Here is a 22,102-nt window from a genome sequence, read left to right as displayed (position 1 = left end):
TATTTGAGTAACCAATCATCTACACTTGTATTGTTGTATTATCTTTGTGTGGTTACTTTACCAAGTTGGGTTACTTGTGTCATTTCTGTTGACTATTGACCCTTGTGTTTTATTGACACCCCTGGATTTATGTCTCCTGAGGATTCCATATAGAATCAAACGGGGGAAACGCGTTGGTACATGGGTACTATATGTTGGGTCCTCTTGACCAAGTGAGGTCCACAATTGAGTTGTTTTCTGGGTTTCTTTTGTTTTTGGTGGATGAATATGATTATTTTAATCCAATATTGTCCCTAGGTCGAATTTGACAAAATAGATCACCCTTATTGATTGCATTTAAGTCATAATTGGGTACTACCCCCTGTTCTTTTCTCTTACATAGTTTATGCGGTTGAAAAAAGACCAGAGTTTAACCTATATTCCTAATGATACCCTGCTCAGTTGATCCAGACGAAGGCAGAAAACCCTAATACTAGAGGTAAAAATTCCTATCAATTTTCTGTTCTTATAAATCTAGTATCCATAACCTGTAATGTTATTATTCTCCAGAAATGTATCCAGACCCCTTTTGAATTCTCTTACTGCGATCACCATGACCACCTCCTCCAAAAGAGATTTTCACAGTCTCACTGCTCTTACAGTAAAAAACCCCATCTGTTCTGGTGTAGAAACCTTCTTTCCTCTAAACATAGAGGATGCCCCCTTGTTATAGATATAGGGGGAGATTTATCAAAACCTGTCCAGAGAAAAAAATTGCTGAGTTGCCCATAGCAACCAATCAGATTGCTTCTTTAATTTTGAAAATGCCTCTGAAAAATGAAAGAAAAAATCTGATTGGTTGCCATGGGCAACTCAGCAACTTTTCCTCTGGACAGGTTTTCATAAATCTGCCCCATAGTTCTGGGTAAAAATTGGTCATGGCAGAGATCTCTGTACTGCCCCCTAATATATTAATACATAGTTATTAGGTTGCCCCTGAGCCTTCTTATTTCTAAACTAAATTACCCGTATTACTCTTGTTGCCTGTCTTTGAACCTCTCCAGCTCCACTATATCCTTCTTGTACACTGGTGCCCAGTACTGTACACAGTATTCTATGTGTGGTCTGACTAGTGATTTGTACAGTGGTAGAATTATTTCCTCGTCGTGGGCATCTATATTGATGTACCCCATTATTTTTTTTGCCTTGGCAGCAGCTGCCTGACACTGGTCGCTTCAGCTAAATTTACTGTTAACTAAGACTCCTAAGTCCTTTTCCATGTCAGTCGTCCCAATTGTGCTCCCATTTCATACATAATCCCAGTCTGGATTTTTCTTCCCCGTGTGCATAACCTTACATTTTTCAGTGTAACCTCATCTGCCACTTCCCAGCCCAAGCCTCCAACCTATCTAGATCCATTTGCAACAGTGCACTGTCTTCTATTGTGTTAACCCCTTTAAATAGTTTAGTATGATCTGCAAAGATTGCTACTTTATTATACAATCCCTCGAAAAGGTCATTAAATCTATATTTAGAAGAATTCTAACCTTTCTAGAAACATTTTTAGGAAGTTTATAGTATTTTAAGTACAACATATAAACTTTCTGGTATCTCTAAAAAGCTTGTCTACTTAGAGGAAACTGATCACAGGATATCCCAGTGTTAGGACTTCTTGTAATTGAATGTAAACTATGAGGGACTCTTAGAATCTTCTCTATGCTAAGGATAAAAAATTAGAGTCCTACCCACTGTACAACTTAACCCAACCTTTAGTAGTTTAGAATTTACAGCCCAGAATAATTGATCTGCCCAAGGCAAATCTGGAGTGATTTGCTGATAGCAACCAATTATGGCTCAGCTTTTATATCTTAACCCCTTTCCGACCCATAACATACATGTATAAGTCATGGGTCGGGTGGGCGGACATGATGGGGGCCCGTGGGTCGGGTCCGCATCATGACCGAGAGATGTCCACTGCTATTAGCAGCTGACATCTTCCGGTAATGACGGACATCGGAGATCGCTCAGATGTCCGTCAATGTAATGCTTTTAAACATTAAATGCCGCTATTTCCTGATGTCTAGTGGGCTATGGGTTGCTAGGGAAGCCCAAGGCCTTACCTTGTCTATGTAAGCCATCTGATGATAGCTTATGATAGGCCCCTAGGGGGGGCCAAAAAGTGTGTATAAAAAAAGTTAAAAATGTTTTTATAAATATAAAAAAATCCCTTCCCTAATAAAAAATAAAATCCCCCTTTTCCTATTTTATTAATAAAACACTGTACAAACAAAAAAAAAATACACATATTTTGTATAGCCGCATGTATAATTGTCCGAACTATTAAATAATTATGTTTCTGGTCCTGCACAGTGAACGGCGTAAACGTAAAAAAAATTCCAAATGACAAAATTGCAGATTATTGGTTACATTACATTCCAAAAAAATTTAATAAAAAGTGATACCGTTGGAAACTACAGCTAATGGTGCAGAAAAACAAACCTATAAACAGCTCCATAGGTGTAAAAATAAAAAAGTTATAGGGGTGAAAACATGGTAATGAACAAAGTTTTCCTTTTATTTTTCAAGGTTTACATTTTTTTTTAACCATAAAAAAAAAAAATGTATTCAAGTTTGGTATCATTGGAATCATACTGACCCATAGAATAAAGATTACATGTCAGATTTACCGTATTTTGAACTCCAAAAAAACTATTGCCCTACAAAATTGTGCAATTCCATTTTTTTTTTTCAATTTTGCCCTACATATAATTTTTTTCTTGCTTTGTAATACATTGTAAGATAAAAAAAAAAAGTGTATCAGTGGAAACTACAACTCAGCACACAGAAAATAAGCCCTAATACGACTCTGGCAGTCGAAAAATTAAAATAGTTATGGGTCTTAGAAGGTAAGGAGGAAAAAAACGTGATCCAGAAAATAAAAATTAGCTGGGTCATGAAAGGGTTAACAATAAAATATAAAGTTTAGCTGTGTTTGGTTGTTATGGGAAAATCCCTCCAGTTTTTGACTAATAAGTCTGTGCCATACAATCTGAAGATAGGTTTTCATATCCAGGTGACTGTTTTTTTTCATTGCCATTAGATTTTAACACAAAATTCTAAAATGGATGTAAGGAATTAAACTAAAACTTTGAACAGGTATTGGTTTCCTTTATCATCAACCTGAACTAACTGTGATTTATTTGCCAGCAATAAATTAATTTAAAGAAAATAATTTAGGGTAAATTTAAAAATAGTTTAGTGAGATAAGGAATGTGTATATAGAAATCCAAAAATGTGTTATTTCTCTTTTTTTACCTACGTGCGACTTTCGCATTGGATAAATTTCCGACCACTGCAAAGTGAAAACTGAAAATTGCTTAGGTAGGGCTGATTGATACTTTATGCCTACCCTCAAAAGTTGCACAAAAAATTGCTTAGGCGCATGTGCAACTTTTTGTGCAACTTTTGTTAGCAAAAAAAACCTCTAAATCTCTTAATAAATCTCCCTCTATATATTTATGTAGGCTTACATAGTTCACTTGTTGCAACCAGAAATGCAATAGTGTTTTGGATGTTACTCACCCGGCTCAGGAGATGTCCAAGCCTCACACTTAAAGTGTTCGCTAGGATCAGAAGGAAGGCCAAGACCAGCAAGGTTACTTGCAGTAATCCTGAATTCATAGAATGCACCTTCCTCAAGGTTCTCAACCTGTAAGCAATCAGTTAGAAATGAATTAAAATGTTTGTATACAAAAACAATATAGCAAGACAGAAGTCACAACAGCTGGAAAAAACTTTGTCACTTTAAAATAATAGTATTGAATGAAATTAAACCAATAAGTCATAGGTTTCTTAAAGCAAATGGAATTGTCTAAAGTCTTCAAACTGCAGATACCGTATTTTTCGCCGTATAAGACGCACTTTTTCTTCCCCAAAACTGGGGGGAAAAAGTCGGTGCGTCTTATATGGCGAATACACCCCTATCGCGGCGGTCCCTGCAGCCATCAACGGCCGGGACCCGCGGCTAATACAGGACATCACCGATCGCGGTGATGCCCTGTATTAACCCTTCAGATGCGGCGATCAAAGCTGACTGCCGCATCTGAAGGGAAAGTGACCCTAACCCGGCTGTTCAGTCGGGCTGTTCGGGACCGCCGTGATTTCACCGCGGCGGTCCAGAACAGCCCGACTGAATAGCCGGGTTAGTGCTTACAGGACACCGGGAGGGACATTACCTGCCTCCTCGGTGTCATCTCCGTTCAGGGATCCCCTGTATGCCGGCGCTCTCCTTCCTCGTCATCACGTCATCGCGTACGTGCGTCGGCGTGCGTAACGACATGATGACGGCAACGGAGAGCGAGGATACCCGGCCGGCAGCAGAGACGTTCCGGAGCGACGGGGACACGGCGACAGCGGTGGAGCGACATCCAGGGCAGCGGTGACAGGTCTGGAGCGGCGGGGACACGTGAGTATTACCTCCTATGCAGTGGTCTTCAATCTGCGGGCCAACGGCTGTCCGGGCATGCTGGGAGTTGTAGTTTTGCAACATCTAGAGGTCCGCAGGTTAAAGACCACTATTGGGTTCAAAATCTTTAATTTTTTAGATTTTGCACCTAAAAAGATTTTGCACCTAGGGTGCGTCTTATACGCCGGGGCGTCCTATAGGGCGAAAAATACGGTAGGTATCCTACAAAGCAGCCTCCAAAATCATCCCGCTCAAGTCAGTGCACAAAGAAATGTTTGTCATCATTATTCTTACAGTGTTTTGTATACACAGAACACTAAATTGAAGATGACAGCTGCAAAATCAAATAAGTCTCGTAATGAAGCACATAGGGTTCTTTGTCTACCTCCTCAAGGTGTTTACAGTAAATATGATTCAATACAAATATTGTATTATTCATCTTAAAGTACCTAAAGAGATTCAACGAAAGGATGCATGAAATGGAACTTATAAGAGTCAGGATATAGACAGAACTTTACATTTGCTTCAAAGCTGAATATCTTGCAAAACACTAGGCATTCCCAGCAAGGGATGTTCATTGTGCTGGCTTAGGCACATTAAATGCCCATTATATTGGATCAGAGAGTCTGTCCTGTTCTACAACATGCGTACAGTACATGTTGTGTTTTTTTCCTACACAAACAGCTCGACAAATTGCATAAACAGATGCCCCCTATGGTTTTCTTATTAATGGGATGATAAAGCCAACATCCCTAAGCAAGCTATCAGCAACCTGTGTGTTGTTCTATGGCAGCCTGTGCCCTCTAAACAGATGATAAACTACAGTATTGTAATCTGTAGTCTGCCTACACCTTCTTGAGGTAATAGAAGAAAATGTGATTGTCCTATACCTTTTCTCTGTGAAATCAGAATTGTTCTACTACAAAAGAGTAAAATGAAAGTGTTCAAAAAAGTGTTAACAAAGGGTAAACAACCAGAATTGTCCTTTAACCCCTTAAGGACTCAGCCCATTTTCACCTTAAACCCTTAAGGCCTTTTTTCACCTTAAGGACTCAGCCCTTTTTCACCTTAAAAGGGTACTCCGGCGCTAAGACATCTTATCCCCCATCCAAAGGATGTCACGCTCCACCCCCTCAATGCAAGCCTATGGAGGGGGCGTGACAGCTGGATCAGCGGCGGGACCCCCGTGATAAGGCGTCTTATCCCCTATCCTTTGGATAGGGGATAAGATGTCTTAGCGCCGGAGTACCCCTTTAAGGACGCAGCCCTTTTTTGCAATTCTGACCACTGTCACTTTATGCATTAATAACTCTGGAATGCTTTTACCGTTTATTCTGATTCCCAGATTGTTTTTTCATGACATATTCTACTTTAACATAGTGGTAATTTTTTGGCATTACTTGCATCCTTTCTTGGTAAAAAAAAAAAATGTTTTGAAGATTTTCCATTTTTCTAACTTTGAAACTCTCTGCTTGTAAGGAAAATGGATATTCCAAATACATTTTGTATTGATTCTCAAATACAATATGTCTACTTTATGTTGGCATCAGAGAGTTGACGTGTTTTTACTTTTTAGACATCAGAGGGCTTCAAAGTATAGCAGTAATTTTCAAAATTTTCACAAAAATTTCAAAATCTGGATTTTTCAGGGACCAGTTAAGTTTGAAGTGAATTTGAGGGGCAATTCTGTGAGAAATACCCCATAAATGACCCCATTATAGAAACTACACCCCTCAAAGTATTCAAAATGACATTCAGAAAGTTTGTTAACCCTTTAGGTGTTTCACAAGAATAGCAGCAAGTGGTGGAGAAAAATCTAAATCTGCTTTTTCAACATGTTCTTGTAGCCCCCTTTTTTTCATTTTTAAAAGTGGTAAATGGAAAAAAAAGCCCCCCAAAATTTCTATCCCAATTTCTCATGAGTATGAAAATGCCTCATATGTTGACATAAATCGCTCTGTGGGCTCAAAACATGGCTCAAGAGGGAAAGAGCAACTGTGGGATTTTTTCAAACAAATTTTGCTGTCATGGTTTTTGGGGGCCATGTTGCATTTAGGAAGCCCCCATGGTGCCAGAACAGTAAAATAACCCCCGCTTGGCATACTATTTTGGAAACTACACTCCTCAAGGAATGTAAGAAGGGGTATAGTGAACCCTAACATTATAGTGAACCCTAAAAATTTGCTTTGAAGTTGGACATGAAAATGGAAAATTTGATTTTCAACACTAAAATGATGGTGTTACCCTACATTTTTCTTTTTCACAAGGGGTAATAGGTGAAAATGGACCCAAAAATTTGAAGCCAAATTTCTCCTGATTAAGAAAACGCCCCATATGTGGACGTTAAGTGCTCTGCTGGCGCATTACAATGCTCAGAAGAGAAGGAGCTCCATTGGACTTTTGGAGACAGAATTTTGATGAAATTGAAGTCAGGTGCCATATGCATTCACAAACCTCCCATAGTGCCAGAACAGCAGAAATCCCCCTCATGTGACCCCATTTTGGAAACTACACCCCTCACATAAATTAATAAGGGGTGCAGTGAGTATTTACACCCCCACTGGCGTTTGACTGATCTTTGGAACAGTGGGCTGTGCAAATGAATAATGACATTTTTCATTTTCACGGACCACTGTTCAAAAAATCTGCAACCAGTGTGCCTCCAGTTGTTGCAAAACTACAGCTCCAAGAATGCCCAGACAGCCGAAGGGCATGTTGGGAGTTGTAGTTGTACAACACCTGGAGGAGACTGTGTAGTGGTGTCCATATTGTAGCCCTCCAGATGTTGCAAAACTACAACTCCAAGCATGCCCAGACTGCCCAGGCCCACATTTTACCGAACTACAACTCCCAGCATGCCTGGGCAGTCTGTGCATGCTTGGAGTTGTAGTTTTGCAACATCTGGAGTGCTACAATTTGGACACCACTGTATAGTGGTGTTCAAACTGTGCTCTTCCAAATGTTGAAAAACTACATCTCCCAGCATGCTGATACTGTCCAGGCATGCTTGGAGTTGTAGTTCTGCAACATCAGAAGGACCAGATGTTACAGAACTACAACTCCCAGCATGCCTGGACAGTCTGAGTATGCTTGGAGTTGTAGTTTTGCAACATCTGTAGGGCTACTGCTTGGGAACCACTGTATAGCAGTTTGGCAACTCCTAGAAGGCAGCAGTGAAGGTCACTTACCACTGATCTTCACTGATGCCTTCAACACTGCTCCGCCGCCACCTCCTCACTGCTGCAGATCCCGCTGCTGATCCTGCTGCTTGTGCCGATCCCGCCGTGATCGCCTGTCCCGCCGTGATCCTCCACTGTTCCGGTACCCACCACCATTTCTCTCCGCTCTGCCCCGACATCCAAGGGCGGGCAGAGCGGAGATTTCAACTGCAACCCCCCCCCCTGCCCCAACTAAGCAACCAATGGCAGGGGATGGCAGGGGATAGGAGAAGGTGGCATCACTGCCACCTCGCTCCTATCCTTCAGGATGATCGGTGACGTCTCTGACATCTCCGACCATCCCCATTTTCGGGGCTATCGGGTCATCAGAGAATCGCCGCAAATTGACGATCTGAATCGGCCAAAATGGGGGACCTCAGGACCCTCCTAGACGATATGCCAGGATGCCTGCTGAACGATATCAGCAGGCATCCTGGTCCGGTCTCTGCACAGCGAGCGGCAGGGGCCGGAAGAACACAGGGCATACCTGTACGCCCTGAGTCCTTAAGGACTCGAGAACGGGGGCGTAGGGGTACGCCCTGTGTCCTTAAGGGGTTAAGGACTCAGCCCTTTTTTGAAAATCTGACCTCTGTCACTTTATGCATTAATATATCTGAGTTGCTTTACTTATTAATTTGATTCCGAGATAGTTTTTTCGTGACATATTCTACTTTAAAGCGCACCCATCAGATCCAACAATTTTTTTTTTTATATATCACTCAGTACCTAATCCTGACCATGTACATCTAGCACCTTTATTTTTTTATTACACTTTTAAAGGGGTACCCCGCCCCTAAACATCTTATCCCCTATCCAAAGGATAGGGGATAAGATGTCAGATCGCCGGGGTCCGCCCCTCATGATGTCATGGCCCGCCCCCGTCAATACAAGTCTATGGGAGGGGGCGTGGTGGTCGTCACGCCCCCTGCCATAGACTTGCATTAAGGGGACTGGCCGTGATGTCATGAGGGGCTGAGCCATGACGTCACACTGCTCCGGCCCCTGTATCGCCCGTCATTACGCACAGAGCGAACTCACTCTGCGCAGTAATGATAGCGGGGTGCCGCAGCAGGGATCCCGGGGCTCCCCAGCAGCGGCACCGCGGCGATCTAACATCTTATCCCCTATCCTTTGGATAGGGGATAACATGCCAGGGGCGGAGAACCCCTTTAATTTAGCTCACTAGTCTGAATTCCTCTTAAAGGGAGGGGGTGTTCCCTCACTGTGCAGGTCTCCGCCCCCTCCCATAGTATGCTGTCTGCTTACATCTCCCTAGCATTAGCAAAACCACAACTCCCAGCTTGTCCTCACTGACAGTAGCGGGACACAAGCTAACAGTGGGGGGATTTTTCCTCCAGCTGTGAACCCTGCACTCACATCTGTCAATCAAGGAAGTGGGTCCATGACGCATGGACACAGCAGGACTAGTATGTGTTCAAGCAGGCAGGGGGCGCAGTTGTTTGGCTTGCTTTTTCAGTATGAAATACTGAAAATTTACTATTGGTTTTGCATGCTTTACAACATATCAATCTGACAGTGCCCATTTAAGGACTCGGGAACGGAGGCGCACAGGTACACCCTGAATACTTAAGTGGTTATTATAGCTTATTTATAGCTTAAGTGGTATAAAGCTTATTTATATCCCAAGTTCAGCATGTCTAGGAGTTACTGTATTTAGTGTGTGATACTGTAGCACAGTACTTTGTTTTCTTATTTTACAAGACATGGAGGTGACAATCTAAGAAAGCTTGGTGAACTACTAAAACTCATAAATAAAACTTCATATACAGTAGAGGACAAGGACGCACATATTATAAAGGTACAGGGCTCTTATAGAGAAGGGGCCCGGCCCCAGTTGGTTTCATTCCTTTATCTTATTATAATAAACTGTGCAAAACTGTACAAAACTGTAAAACATCTTAATCCTTCCAGTACTTATCAGCTGCTGTATGCTCCACAGGAACTTATTTTATTTTTGAATGTCTGCTGACAGTTCCTTACATGGACAGAGGTGTCCACAGAGAGCACTGTGGTCAGACAGAAAAGAAATTCAAAAAGAAAAGTACTTCCTCTGGAGCATACAGCAGCTGATAACTCCTGGAAGGATTAAGATTGTTTAATAGAAGTAATTTACAAATCTGTTTAACTTTGTGGCACCAGTTGATTTAAAAAAAATAGTTTTCCACCGGAGGACCCCTTTAACCAATTAGTCACAGAAAGCAAAGAGGAATAAAAAACAAACCTTGTCTAAAGGGCATCAGAATAATTTATTTTTTATTTTTTGTTTTACAGTTTCTTGATACACCCTTCCATTTCCAAGATATGTTGGTTTAAATTTTGTCTGACACTTCAGGGAATCAGTCAGATGGGTGTGAACTTCATTTTAATAATGGAATTTTAATCATTTGATGAGCGGGATTATATAGTCAGGTAGTGTTTATTAGGCATACATGCCCTTCAATCTACTACATTCCCCTTGACTGTATAATCCCGCCTATAATCTGATGCCCATGCCTATCTGACTAATTTTCAGAATTGACAGACAAACCATGAATCCTCATATCTCAGGAATGGAAGGGTGTATCAAGAGAATGTAAAGAGGTGTGTGATCAGGGTACCCTGAGTAATACCCCAGTAATATCTCATTTTGGGGGGATTAGACACAGGTCCGCTTTAAGAAGTAGTAGTTAGGTATGTATATCTGTGGATATTGTTATTTGTGGTGCCTAGGATCCTTTGTGCAAAGGAACAGAGGAGAAGACTTCTGTTTTCATTTTTAAAGAAGCGATCTGATTGGTTGCTATGGGCAATTGCTCCCCTATTCCTCTACACGGGTTTTAATAAACATGCCCCTTTAATAGGTTATAATGATTATATGCACCAGCTATTCATTTGGTTCATTTCAATATAGTCCTCAATTAGATGTCATATTGGTAAAGAAGCTTTTAAGCACCGTGACTATTGTTTGCTGCTTATTTCAAACAATCCCTTTATTTTATATTATGAAAGGGAAATGTGATCAATAATAGCACGCTGCTTCTGTGGTACTTCTCTGACTGATACTGTAATGAGCTTGTAAACAATGAGCCGCTAAACAATTACAGCAATTAGAAACAAATGGCATTTACACAATCCATTTACTGTAGGCGCTATCACAAAGCAATAAATGGTATCTTAGCTGCGAATTTATTGTCTTAATAATGCCAAAATCATCATTATATTCAAGGGTATGCCGTTGGTGCATATTATGGCTTTATGAATTCTTAGGGTACGTTCACATGTAGTGAGCTCACAGCAGATTTCATGAGGCTGCTTTTAAAATTCATGTGTTGTATATAAAGTTTAGTGGCAATGCATGTCATCTCTACACCTTCACATGCCATATACCCTTGTATAAAGGGGTCAGGAAACACGTGTCGGGTGTTTTTTGTGCAGTGGTCTGTATTGTACCTTTTTACTTTGCTATTGTGTTTCATTTTTCCTCACTATTGAGTGTTATGGGCCTTATTTCCTAGGATTACATTGTTAGGCCATTTCTTCACTTAATGTTGGTCTTTACTTGGATCTTTATGTATACTTGCAGCAAACCATCCCACATTCCTATTTGTTATATGCCATATATCACCTTTGTTAAATGTCATTTAATTTAGCATTGTCTAAAACCACAGGACATCTGCAAAAGGACATTAAAGAAGAAGTCTCATGCCCAACAGTACAGAAAAGCTTATCCCCTATCCAAAGGATAGGGGATAAGTTTTAGACTGCGGGGGGTCTGAGCGCTGTGGCCCTCCGCAATCATCTATATGGAGCCCTGGCTCTCCCACAGAGTGATGCTTCATGACCCCCCCGCCCCCCTCCATATATCTCTATGGGAGAGCCGTTTGGCAATCTTCTGCTCTCTCATAGAGATATATGGAGGGGGCATGGCAACCCCCGCTTCAGGCGGGGGTCATGATGCGCCACTCTGTGGGAGAGCTGGAGCTCCATACAGGCGATTGCGGGATGCCACAGTGCTCAGACCGCCCACAATCTAAAACTTGCGGATAGGGGATACGTTTTTCTGTACTGTCAGCATGAGACTTGTCCTTTAAAGGGAATCCATGAGCTCTATATCATGCTCAGATCTCAAGTGTCAAGAAGGTATTGCCAACTAACAGCGTACCATGACTTCACTGACACATATACAAGGCTCATTGCTAGAAGAGTAGCACTATACATCAATAACGCAGGTCAGAGAGGGGTGGGGGTAGGATTTGTGCATGCTGTGGCTTGGCAATGCCTCCTTGACACTTGAGAGCTGAGTATGATATAGAGCTGATGGATTATCTTTAACCTGTTCAGCAAATATAAAACATTTAATCCACTGGACACCAAGGGCTGGAGATTAAAGGTAAAAAAAAATGTTAAAAAAATACAGATTAACCTAGAATTACATCATTAAAAGAAAGTTAGATTGCATTGCAAAAGGCCTTTTGTCTGTACACCATTTAGCGACATGTATCAATATTTAAAACAAGATATGTCTTTCATTTTTATGTATAATATTATAACTCAATTTACTACAAAATGAAATAGGGAAGTATAAAATTAACCCAGACCCTTGCGATTTATAGTGTATACTATTACAATAATGCATAATTATAGGAAAAAAATTGAAGGGATTAAAAACTAAGGAAACCTTTCCATTAGCTAAGAGCTGTTGAAGAGATAAAGATTCATCACTAGGAGATAGAGTAAGCTCTAAAATAATTGTGTGAAAGTACTATTAGATCTGCTTTGTCCAAATTACTTGCAGATGTAATTTGTTTCATGAGCGCACAATGGTATATTATCTCATTGAGTTCTGACAGATTGATGACTGCTAAAATCTACTAGTCACAGTATTCCTGGCATATGAACTCTAAATGCATCAGTCTGTCAATGAAAAAAGTACCACAATTGTGCTAAATCCCATTAAACTTAAAGTGCTATTTCAAGTTGCCTTCAGTCTTATACTGTGCAAAATGACTTCACTTGTATATATTTCATTCTAAATATGACTGCATACATTTATTTTCCATCAATTATATAACACCAACATATTCTGCGATATGATTGTTATTCCTCACAGTATTCCCTGTCCCCTATCGGTTTCCCTTTTTTTAATGGAACATATATATAAAATCAGTAAAGTGTTAATACTGCCAGCTAAAGAATGAGCAAATGCTTATATCTCAGAGGCCTTTTTAAAAATGAAGGAAGTGATCTGATTGGTTGCTATGGACAACTGCACAACTTTTCCACTACACAGGTTTTGATAAATCCCCCCCCCCCCCCATAATTGTTACCTTGGCCATAATCTGGTGTTGTCATCATTGCAAGTAACACACAGAAGTTTCATTATGAAGGTTGTGGGTAATCAAAATCCTGTGTAAAAGGCACAACAACCAGTCAAGGACTAGCCAATCGCTAAGGTTGTGTGGCCCTAGACATCTTCATTTGTTGGCAGTAGTGATGAGTGGCATTGCCCATATTCGAATTTGCGATATTTTGTGAATATATAGATGAATATTCATCCAATATTTGCAAATTTCCCATATTCGTAATATTCGCATATTTGAGGAAGAAAACAGTGAGGGGGTGGGCAACTTTACTATTGGTTGCTAGGGATGTTGTTGATAACCTCTGACAAGTGTATTTGCATCATTCTAATTGTCCCACAAGTGAAAAGATGGAATATGCGAATATTGGTAATTTCAAATATATAGCGAATATATTTGCCATATTGATGAATTTACGAATTTGCGATATTCGCGATAAAAATTTGAAATGTGAATATTCGCACCCAACACTAGTTGGCAGCACACTTCCCATGTAAATAGGTAATGTTCTGCTGACAATGATGGAAATAAACTGCTGCATATACAGTTCATCCATCATTTAGACGGCCTTTCACTACCAACTATTGACCTATAGAAAAAGTTCATAAAAAAATGCTATACCTGTACATCATCCCATGCTAACTACGTAAAAGGACCCATACCATACCGTGCATAAACATTCAAGTGTAAGACAAACTGATGACAAACCTTATAGATTCTTTCTAGAACTTGTTTACCGTTCACTTCATGCCAATTCAAATGATTAGCCTCTCGCTTATCAATATAATATCCAGTGATATTGGCTCCTCCAGTAAATTTGGGTAACTTCCAGCCTATGGTCAGGGATTGGCCATCACAATTTAGAAGGGTTATTCCATATGGATGTGAAGGAGTTGCTGACAAGAGAAAGGAAACATATTAATATAATGAGCTTTAACTGTTCTCTAAATACCTCTAGATGAGCAAATATTTTTATTTTATACACAGACTCCAGTTGGCGGTGGATACAAATAATTATTAATATACTGAAGGGAATAAAACATCTCTATTACTGCTCTACTGTGTTTGAAAAAAGTCAAATGTGACTTTTATTACAATGCATAAAAGTGAGCAGTATCACTTATTAAGAACAAAACTCTTAACCTTGGCGCAGGCAGCAGTAGCGGTTTATAAGACCATGATTGTCATTATATAAGGCAGTCAAGTAAAGGGATGCAAGTGTAGACTGGATAACCTAAATGTATTGAGTCTCGAGAGGCACTTGTCACTATTAGGCTAGGTTCACACTATGGAATTTCTGCCTGCAATTCCATTTTGAAATTGCATGCAGAAATTCTGCTTGCTAAAATGCACAAGCCTAGTGAATGGGTTTTGCGTTTACAAGTTCACACTTCAGAATTTTTGAAGCGGAATTTGTGAACGGAAAATCCGCTTAAAAATATCTGCCTGAAGAATGGCGTTGCTCATTCTTCAGGACCACATTGCAGTCTTTTGGCCGCACTCGAAATTTTCCGTCTGGAGATTCCGCAGTGTGAACCTAGCCTTAGGGTCTATTCACATGGCAGAATTTCCGGTTGTGGAATTCCGCCTCAAATGAAAGCCCATAACTCCGCAAGCGGAACTCCGCAAGCGGAAATTCAGAAGTGTGAATGGGAGTGCGGAATCCCATAGAAGTCTATGGGCTTTCATTTGAGACAGAATTCCGCAGGCAGAAAGTCTGCCGTGTGAATAGACCCTTAAAAGAGTCATTTTAAAGAAAATGAGCATTGTCAGGTATTGCAAGTTAAATTTATTTATGTAACTGGGAAATCTGCAATACCACACCAAAGCTGTGGACAGGTGAGGCGCTGTTTTGGGAATTAATAGCCATGTTGTCCTAATCCTGTACAACCTATTTAAAGCTGTATGATATTGTCTGAAGTTTAACAGTAACCAAAAAAATATATATATAAAAAAAGAGCAGGTTTAGGCATCGTCATGAATTGATAATGAACATTGCTTTCTTTTAACCCCTTAAGGATTCAGCCCATTTGGGCCTTAAGGACAATTTTATTTTTGCGTTTTCGTTTTTTTCCTCCTCGCCTTCAAACAATCATAACTCTTTTATATTTTCATCCACAGACTAGTATGAGGGCTTGTTTTTTGCGCGACCAGTTGTCCGTTGTAATGCCATTACTCACTTTACCATAAAATGTATGGCGCAACCAAAAAAATACTATTTGTCTGGGGAAATTAAAAAGAAAACCGCAATTTTGCTAATTTTGGAAGGTTTTGTTTTCACGCTGTACAAATTACGGTAAGAATGACATGTGTTCTTTATTCTTTGGATCAATATGATTAAAATGATACCCATGATAACACATTTTTCTATTGCTGTTGCACTTAAAAAAAATCACAAACTGATTAACCAAATTAGTACGTTTAAAATCCCTCTACTTTGAAGACCTATAACTTTTTCATTTTTCTGTATAAGCAGCGGTATGAGGGCTCTTTTTTTTTTTTTGCCGTGATCTGTACTTTTTATTGATACCATATTTGCTTATATAAAACTTTTAATACTTTTTTATAAAACATTTTTTTGAATAAAATGTTATAAAAAAAAAAAAAGCAGCTTTTTTGGACTTTTTTTTTAACGTTCACACCATTCACCGTACGGTATAATTAACATTTTATTTAAATAGTTGGGATATTTGCACATGCAGCGATACCAAATATGTATATAAAATATTTATTTTACACTTTTTGAGGGTGAAATAGGGAAAATGGGACAATTTACGTTTTTATTGGGGGAGGGGGTTTTTCAATTTTTTAAAAACTTTTTTTAAAAACTTTTTTTACTTTTATTTTTACACTTTAATAGTCCCCATAGGGGACTATTTATAGCAATCATTCGATTGCTAATGCTGTTCAGTGCTATGCATAGGACATAGCACTGATCAGTATGATCGGTCATCTTCTGCTCTGGTCCGCTCGATCGCAGACCAGAGCAGAAGACCCATGGAAGCAGTGGAAGGCAGGTGAGGAGACCTCTAGCTGCCATGCTGGATGATCGGATCGCCGCGGCAGCGCTGCGGGCGATCCGATCATCCATTCAAAGTACAGCGATGCTGCAGATGCCGTGATCTGTATTGATCACGACATCTGAGGGGTTAATGGCGGACATCCGTGCGGTCTTGAATGTCTGCCATTACGGGCGGGTCCCTGGCTGCTATCAGCAGCCAGGACCTGCCGCGCATGACACGAGCATCGCTTCGATGCTCGCAGTTATGCATAGGACATAAATGTACGTCCTGGTGTATTAAGTACCAGCTCACCAGGATGTACATTTACGTACTGCGTCGTTAAGGGGTTAAAAGCACACAAAAAACTTGAAATAAAGCACCATTTCTTCAATAAGCTATTTTTTTTTTTTTACAAACTTCTGCAGGGAAGCCTGGCTTGACCTATCGTAAAAGCATATAATATGTGGCATTTAAGGTAATGGATTGCTATTACAAAGCTGTGTACATTATCATTTTATGACTATTGGGAAACACTACTCTTTATGGATGACCGTACAGGGTTCTATTCTAACCTATTGAAATGGACGGTTATGATGACCAAGTGAAAATTGAGACAGTCTGGCTTTTTCAAAATCTTGTGATATGAAACTAATCAATTTCCTTCCATTTTATCATAAGAAGCCTTATCCTCTTTCTTGCCATTGCCTTTTTTATTATTTGTTTGTATTAATACAAATACTAATATTCATTAGTTTGTGCTTAATTTTTTATTATAAAATACCTTGTTTTGCAGTTTCACTGATGTTTATTTCTTTTATTGAACATTCATGGGAAAATTCAATTACAGACAATTCTTTAAGTGAGTTAGAAACATAACAGTGTTATTGATGGCATGATGTGCTTTTAAAGGTACAAAGTGATTTTTAAGGTGATTTGTGAAAACTAATAAAAAAAACAAGTGATAATGAATTGTGCCCGTGAACACACTCTCTGAATGGACCTACCATATTGAATACCACCTCCTAGAACAATGGAAATAAATTTGAGATTAAAAATATAGCTGAATTATCTAAGGTTACACTGTTTCCTCAACCCCGAAGGTCTCATTTACATGGCCGTGGTGCTCTGGTAAATGGAGCTCTCTCGCTCAGTCCATCGGAAGGACGAGAGTTGAGCGGAGAAAAAAATACTGCATGTCTGGTCTTTTTTCTCCACTCAACTCCCCTAAAATACCGGACATCATTCAAGTCAATGGGATCCATCAGAACCTGGCGTTGTCAGTTGTGCTAAAACAGGTTGCAGCACAATGGCCATGTGAATTTAGCCTAAGGCTATATCAATTGATTATTTTGCATCAGGAAAAATGCACCGTGAAATATGCAGCAGGAATACAAGGCAACCCTTTGCATTTCTGCCAGTACTGTAGATTTTTCCCCAGCTTTGGACGCAGATGAGCCCCATTCTATGAGACACTTATTATATGGTCTTTATGCATATTCCAACATGGTCAGAACAAGTTAAAGATATGTAGTGTGTACTTTTTCTGTACACTCAGTGCCCTCAGGACACCTTATCATGACCACAGACATGTGCAGGACAACACCATTAGGTAATAGAAGAGAAAGTCCAGCATGGAAGGAGGCAGTAGGACTTTACATGCTTTCTTTTTTCAGATAAAAGTGTTCACAAACATAGAACAGCAGAGTAATAGTGACATGTTTGAGGTGTGTATGAGTAAGGGTGCCATGAGCACCTGAAATGCGTCATTTTTACTCAACTGTTCTGTGTGTATTAGCACTTTTATCTGAATAAATAAAGCATGTGAATTACTACTCCACCCTTCTGGGCTGGGCTTTCTCTTCAATTGCCTAATGAGCGACCATAGTCTAAAGCTGACTGAAGACATGAAAGTAGTTCCTTCAAATACACTCCTCCATTACAATCCATTTTTGGCTATGCCAATGTACTTTTTTTTTTAAGGTGATGAAGAAAGAAACCAGATACCAGAGATCTATCTCTCTTTTTGTTCCCTGAGAAGATACTTCTGGGGAAAGTTAATCCTGAAACAAATCAGCGCAATCCATCAAGTAAAATATCATGCCTGTGGTCGCCGTACATAATGTGATTAAACCAGGCGCAAAACGTACCAAAACTCTGTCTCTAATTGCCCCAGATAAATGAAAAACATGATGTGTGCCAACTTTATGCACTTTTTCATTCCACATTGACAGTTTTTGAAACTGTAGAAAGAAAAGAGCAAGGCTACGAATATCATTTTGAAGAATGTGATGACATTTACACTATTTGTGCTGACTACACCCTAACAAAGTATTGATAAAGTTTAGTTTAGAAAAGTTTTGTTGTTGTTAGCAATACATTACCCGTATGAGGGACTACTTCAATATTACCAGAAAGCTGGGGAATCCTCCAGTGGGCCCCTGAACCCAAAGTGGGTCATCCTTTAACAGTGTGAAATGCACTCATGCATCCACTCTTGATGTATACATATATTTGAAAAGATTTACATAATGTTTTAACAATTTTCTGATATATGTTATGTTTTAATTCCTCACCAATATTCTGTCAGTGAAAAAGAACATAGTTTCAAAGAATATGTTCAAAATCTGTTAAAGGGATTTACCAAGCAAAAATTATTGAAGGCCTGTTCACAGGATAGGCCATGACCCAGTATCCCCACTGATCAGCTGTTTGGCACAGGAGTGGCAATGGAAAAATACAGTGTATGGGAGCCAAAAGCATTGACTACTGTAGATAGTCCTTCAATAATTTACTACTGTAGATAGTCCATCAATAATATTTATTGCAGGAGAGCCCCCAGGTCACTGAGGGACTAAACCTGACAGGGCCTAAGTGTCGTACAGGACTATGTTCTGTACTGGGACATTACACTACGTTTTTCTCTCTTATTAGGAATATACTGGACTGAGCTTGAGCACCATCATTATCCATTGTCTGGTTACCTTCAGACAGTAATCCTTGATCGGTAAGTTGTAGAGGAGCAGTGCCAGATGCTTTGTCTTCATCATAGCAAGTTATCCATGGTGTTCAGCTCACATATAATACCTTTCCCAGGTTTGATATAGTTTTAGCAAATACTTAGCTGTGACAAGTTTTATTATATTAAACCAACAGATATATATTCATTAATCTCCAGTAGCCTTCAGATCTTTTTTGCAGTATATGTGTAATGTCGCTGTAGCTTCTTTTTTTTCTAAAGGAAAATGCACAAAGCTCTATAAATAATCTCTAAACCTCACACATAAGGAGACATATGAGTGTGAAATTTCCCATTTTTATCTCATTTTTAACATTTCATTTTTTGGATTGCAGAACCTCTATTTGATCAATGCCAAGCTGTCTTGTGATTTAGAAACTTCTGTAAAAATTGACGGGGAAAAAAAAAACATTTAAAGGACAGAAATACATTTATTACTTGATACTTACTTAGAGCTGCTTTAACGGTTATGGCTTCAGATTCTTGAGAATTCTCACTGACACCGACAGCATTAACAGCCTTCACACGGAAAATATACTGTTCTCCAGTTGTTAGACCATGAACTACGAATCTGAGCAAAGGAATTTGGTAAAATTATCAAAGGCTCATGGAACTGCACGCTTCTTTTTGTGACTGTGTCTGAGTACGCATGTATATTATTAAAAATCATGGGTTAAATGCAGCTCATTTCTTCAATAACTTCACAAACCTGTGTATCAGACATCACATATCCATGTCAGGAACCTGGGAGGCAGAGTTTACTTTGCAAACCTTATCCAGAAATTTACATCTACTACAATAATCAAAAAAAAAATTCCGCCATAAAGTCAGAGGAATAGTTAGAAGCGTTGGGTGTCAGTGCAAAAGCTAAACCTGGATCCAACAACTAAGTGCCAATTACTTTACACCACCATATAGTGTATAATGAGGCAATGCTGTACAGCATCTACATTGTCAACAACGTAAAATATTCATTTAGGTGAATTTATCCTTTTAATTCTATCATTGTGTTATTAGTATGATAGGAAACAATGAGGGACATTTATCATCTTTGTACGCCAGTTGTCTGTTTGTGCAAAGGTCACAAACTCCACAGGGGATTTGGGATGTCAGAAGTCCCAATGGTTGAACCTCTTGCAGTCATAAACTTTCGCCCATCCCCCTCCGATTTTTGGCAAGTAGTAAATGTAGGCTGAAATGTGCAACTTTTAACAAATTAAAACATTGAAAAACATGCTTTGAATTGCTATATGCTGACCTATATCATTTATTTTTTTACTTAACTATTTATGGAACTGTGTGAAGGCAAATATTTTGTGCCTTGAACTGTAATCTTTATCGGTGCAGGATCAGTAACATTATTTTAATAACTTGGACATTTCTACGCAAAGTGATACTAAGTTTGTTTTGCCTGAGGCAAACTGCACAAGCAGATCTGCCATGGTAGGCACTGAGGCCTTTCGGCTAAGTTTCCAGTTGTTTTTTTTTTCTGGCAGTTTTTGGAAAACCGACACTGCAGTTTTTGAGCCAAAGTCAGAAGTGGATCCATAAGGGAATAGAAGTGTACGTCCTTCCTTTATGTGTCCTATTCCTTTTGAATACATTTTTGGCTTTGGCTCAAAAACTGCAGTGGAAGTTTCCACAAAACTGCGAGAAAAAAAAACAAGTGGAAACTTAGCCTCAGAAGGCCTTCAAACTGCTGAGATCAGCAACGCCAACAGTTGCAGGAAGGTGACGGCTGTTGGAAACAGCCAGCAGTTTCAGCATATAAAGCAGACTCCTGAGTCAGTTTTTTTTTCTTCTTTTTTTGTGTTAACCATAAATGGTCACTGCACTTTTAACAAAGTTTACATAAATAAATAGTAAATATAAGAAACTTTGTAATACATTTTGCCTTTATCTCTATGAGCACTTCTCCTCACTACTAAACTCATCTCTCTTAAAGGGGAACTCCAGTGAAAAAAAAGTTTTTTAAATCAACTGGTGCCAGAACGTCAAACAGATACTTCTATTTAAAATGCCTAACCATTCCAGTACTCATCAGCTGCTTTATGCTTCGCAGGAAGTTCTTTTCTTTTTAAATTTATTTTCTGTCTGGCCACAGTGCTCTCTGCTGACACATCTGTCTCAGGAACTGTCAAGAGCAGGAGCAAATCCCCATAGCAAACCTCTCCTGCTCTGGACAGTTCCTGAGACAGACAGAGGTGTCAGCAGAGAGCACTGTGGTTAGACAGAAAATAAATTTAAAAAGAAAAGAACTTCCTCTGGAGCATACAGAAGCTGATAAGTACTGGAAGGATTAAAATTTTTAAATAGAAGTAATTTAAAAATCTGTTTAATGTTCTGGCACCAGTTGATAAAAAAAAAAAAAAAAATCACCAGAGTACAGCTTTAATTCACAGCTAAAATCAATCTTGAGGGATGAGGGATTGTCAGTTTACTGAGGGATCAGCTTACATGCTGCTAATAGAAGTATATGGAGAGGGGAGGTAGAGAACTGAGCTGCTAGAAAGGGAGGCAGAAAGCCTTAGTGTTCCATTTAATCCCAGTACTGGAATAACTGGTGACAAATTTGACATACAAGTCTTAAAATGGACAGAAATGCTACTAGTCCTCATGTACACACTCATGACAGCTTATTTTTAAAAGCCTCCTGAACGCACAGGCACTCTTTCAGTATCACATATTACAGCAGCTTACCTGTTATACTTAATGGGCTTGTGATTGCAATGGTCCCAGTGATTGGAGCCCACCACAGATGAGTCTATATAGTAACCCATTAATTCTTCTTCTACCTTGGCTCTATCAAACTGTACAACAACTGAAGTTCTCGTGTTTCTAGATGCCAGTATACGACCAGGAGCAGATGGCACAGCTTTATAAAAAAAAAGACAAGCATATAAATTTGGAGTAAATAAACAAGAACATATAACAATTCAGGTAAATAAATCAAGAAAAAATAGCAGTGAAGTTAGTATATATGCATGTTAAGTTTCAACCAATGCCTGCATTTATATGCAAATGTGGGAGAGCTGCTTTTAATTTTAGACCTTCATTTATGC

The 22,102-nt window shown here is 39.4% G+C and overlaps 1 protein-coding gene across 6 annotated transcripts in view; it reads right to left on the bottom strand.

Moving 5' to 3' along the window:
* MYOM2 (myomesin 2) overlaps nucleotides 1-22,102 on the bottom strand; it is a 158,476-nt gene that overhangs the window by 83,020 nt on the left and 53,354 nt on the right. For all 6 annotated transcript variants that reach the window (XR_008891211.1, XM_056565676.1, XM_056565678.1 and 3 more), the window contains 4 exons: nucleotides 21,741-21,915; nucleotides 19,490-19,611; nucleotides 13,731-13,918; nucleotides 3,562-3,688 (listed from right to left, as the gene is read on the bottom strand). Coding sequence is in view for 5 of the 6 variants with exons in the window: in XM_056565676.1 (XP_056421651.1) it covers nucleotides 3,562-3,688; nucleotides 13,731-13,918; nucleotides 19,490-19,611; nucleotides 21,741-21,915 (612 nt within the window). In the remaining variant the exon portion in view is untranslated. The remainder of the gene's footprint in view (nucleotides 1-3,561; nucleotides 3,689-13,730; nucleotides 13,919-19,489; nucleotides 19,612-21,740; nucleotides 21,916-22,102) is intronic.

Source organism: Hyla sarda, chromosome 3, assembly GCF_029499605.1.
Source record: "Hyla sarda isolate aHylSar1 chromosome 3, aHylSar1.hap1, whole genome shotgun sequence".
Classification (NCBI taxonomy): domain Eukaryota; kingdom Metazoa; phylum Chordata; class Amphibia; order Anura; family Hylidae; genus Hyla; species Hyla sarda.
This window is presented reverse-complemented; position numbering and strand designations above follow the sequence as displayed.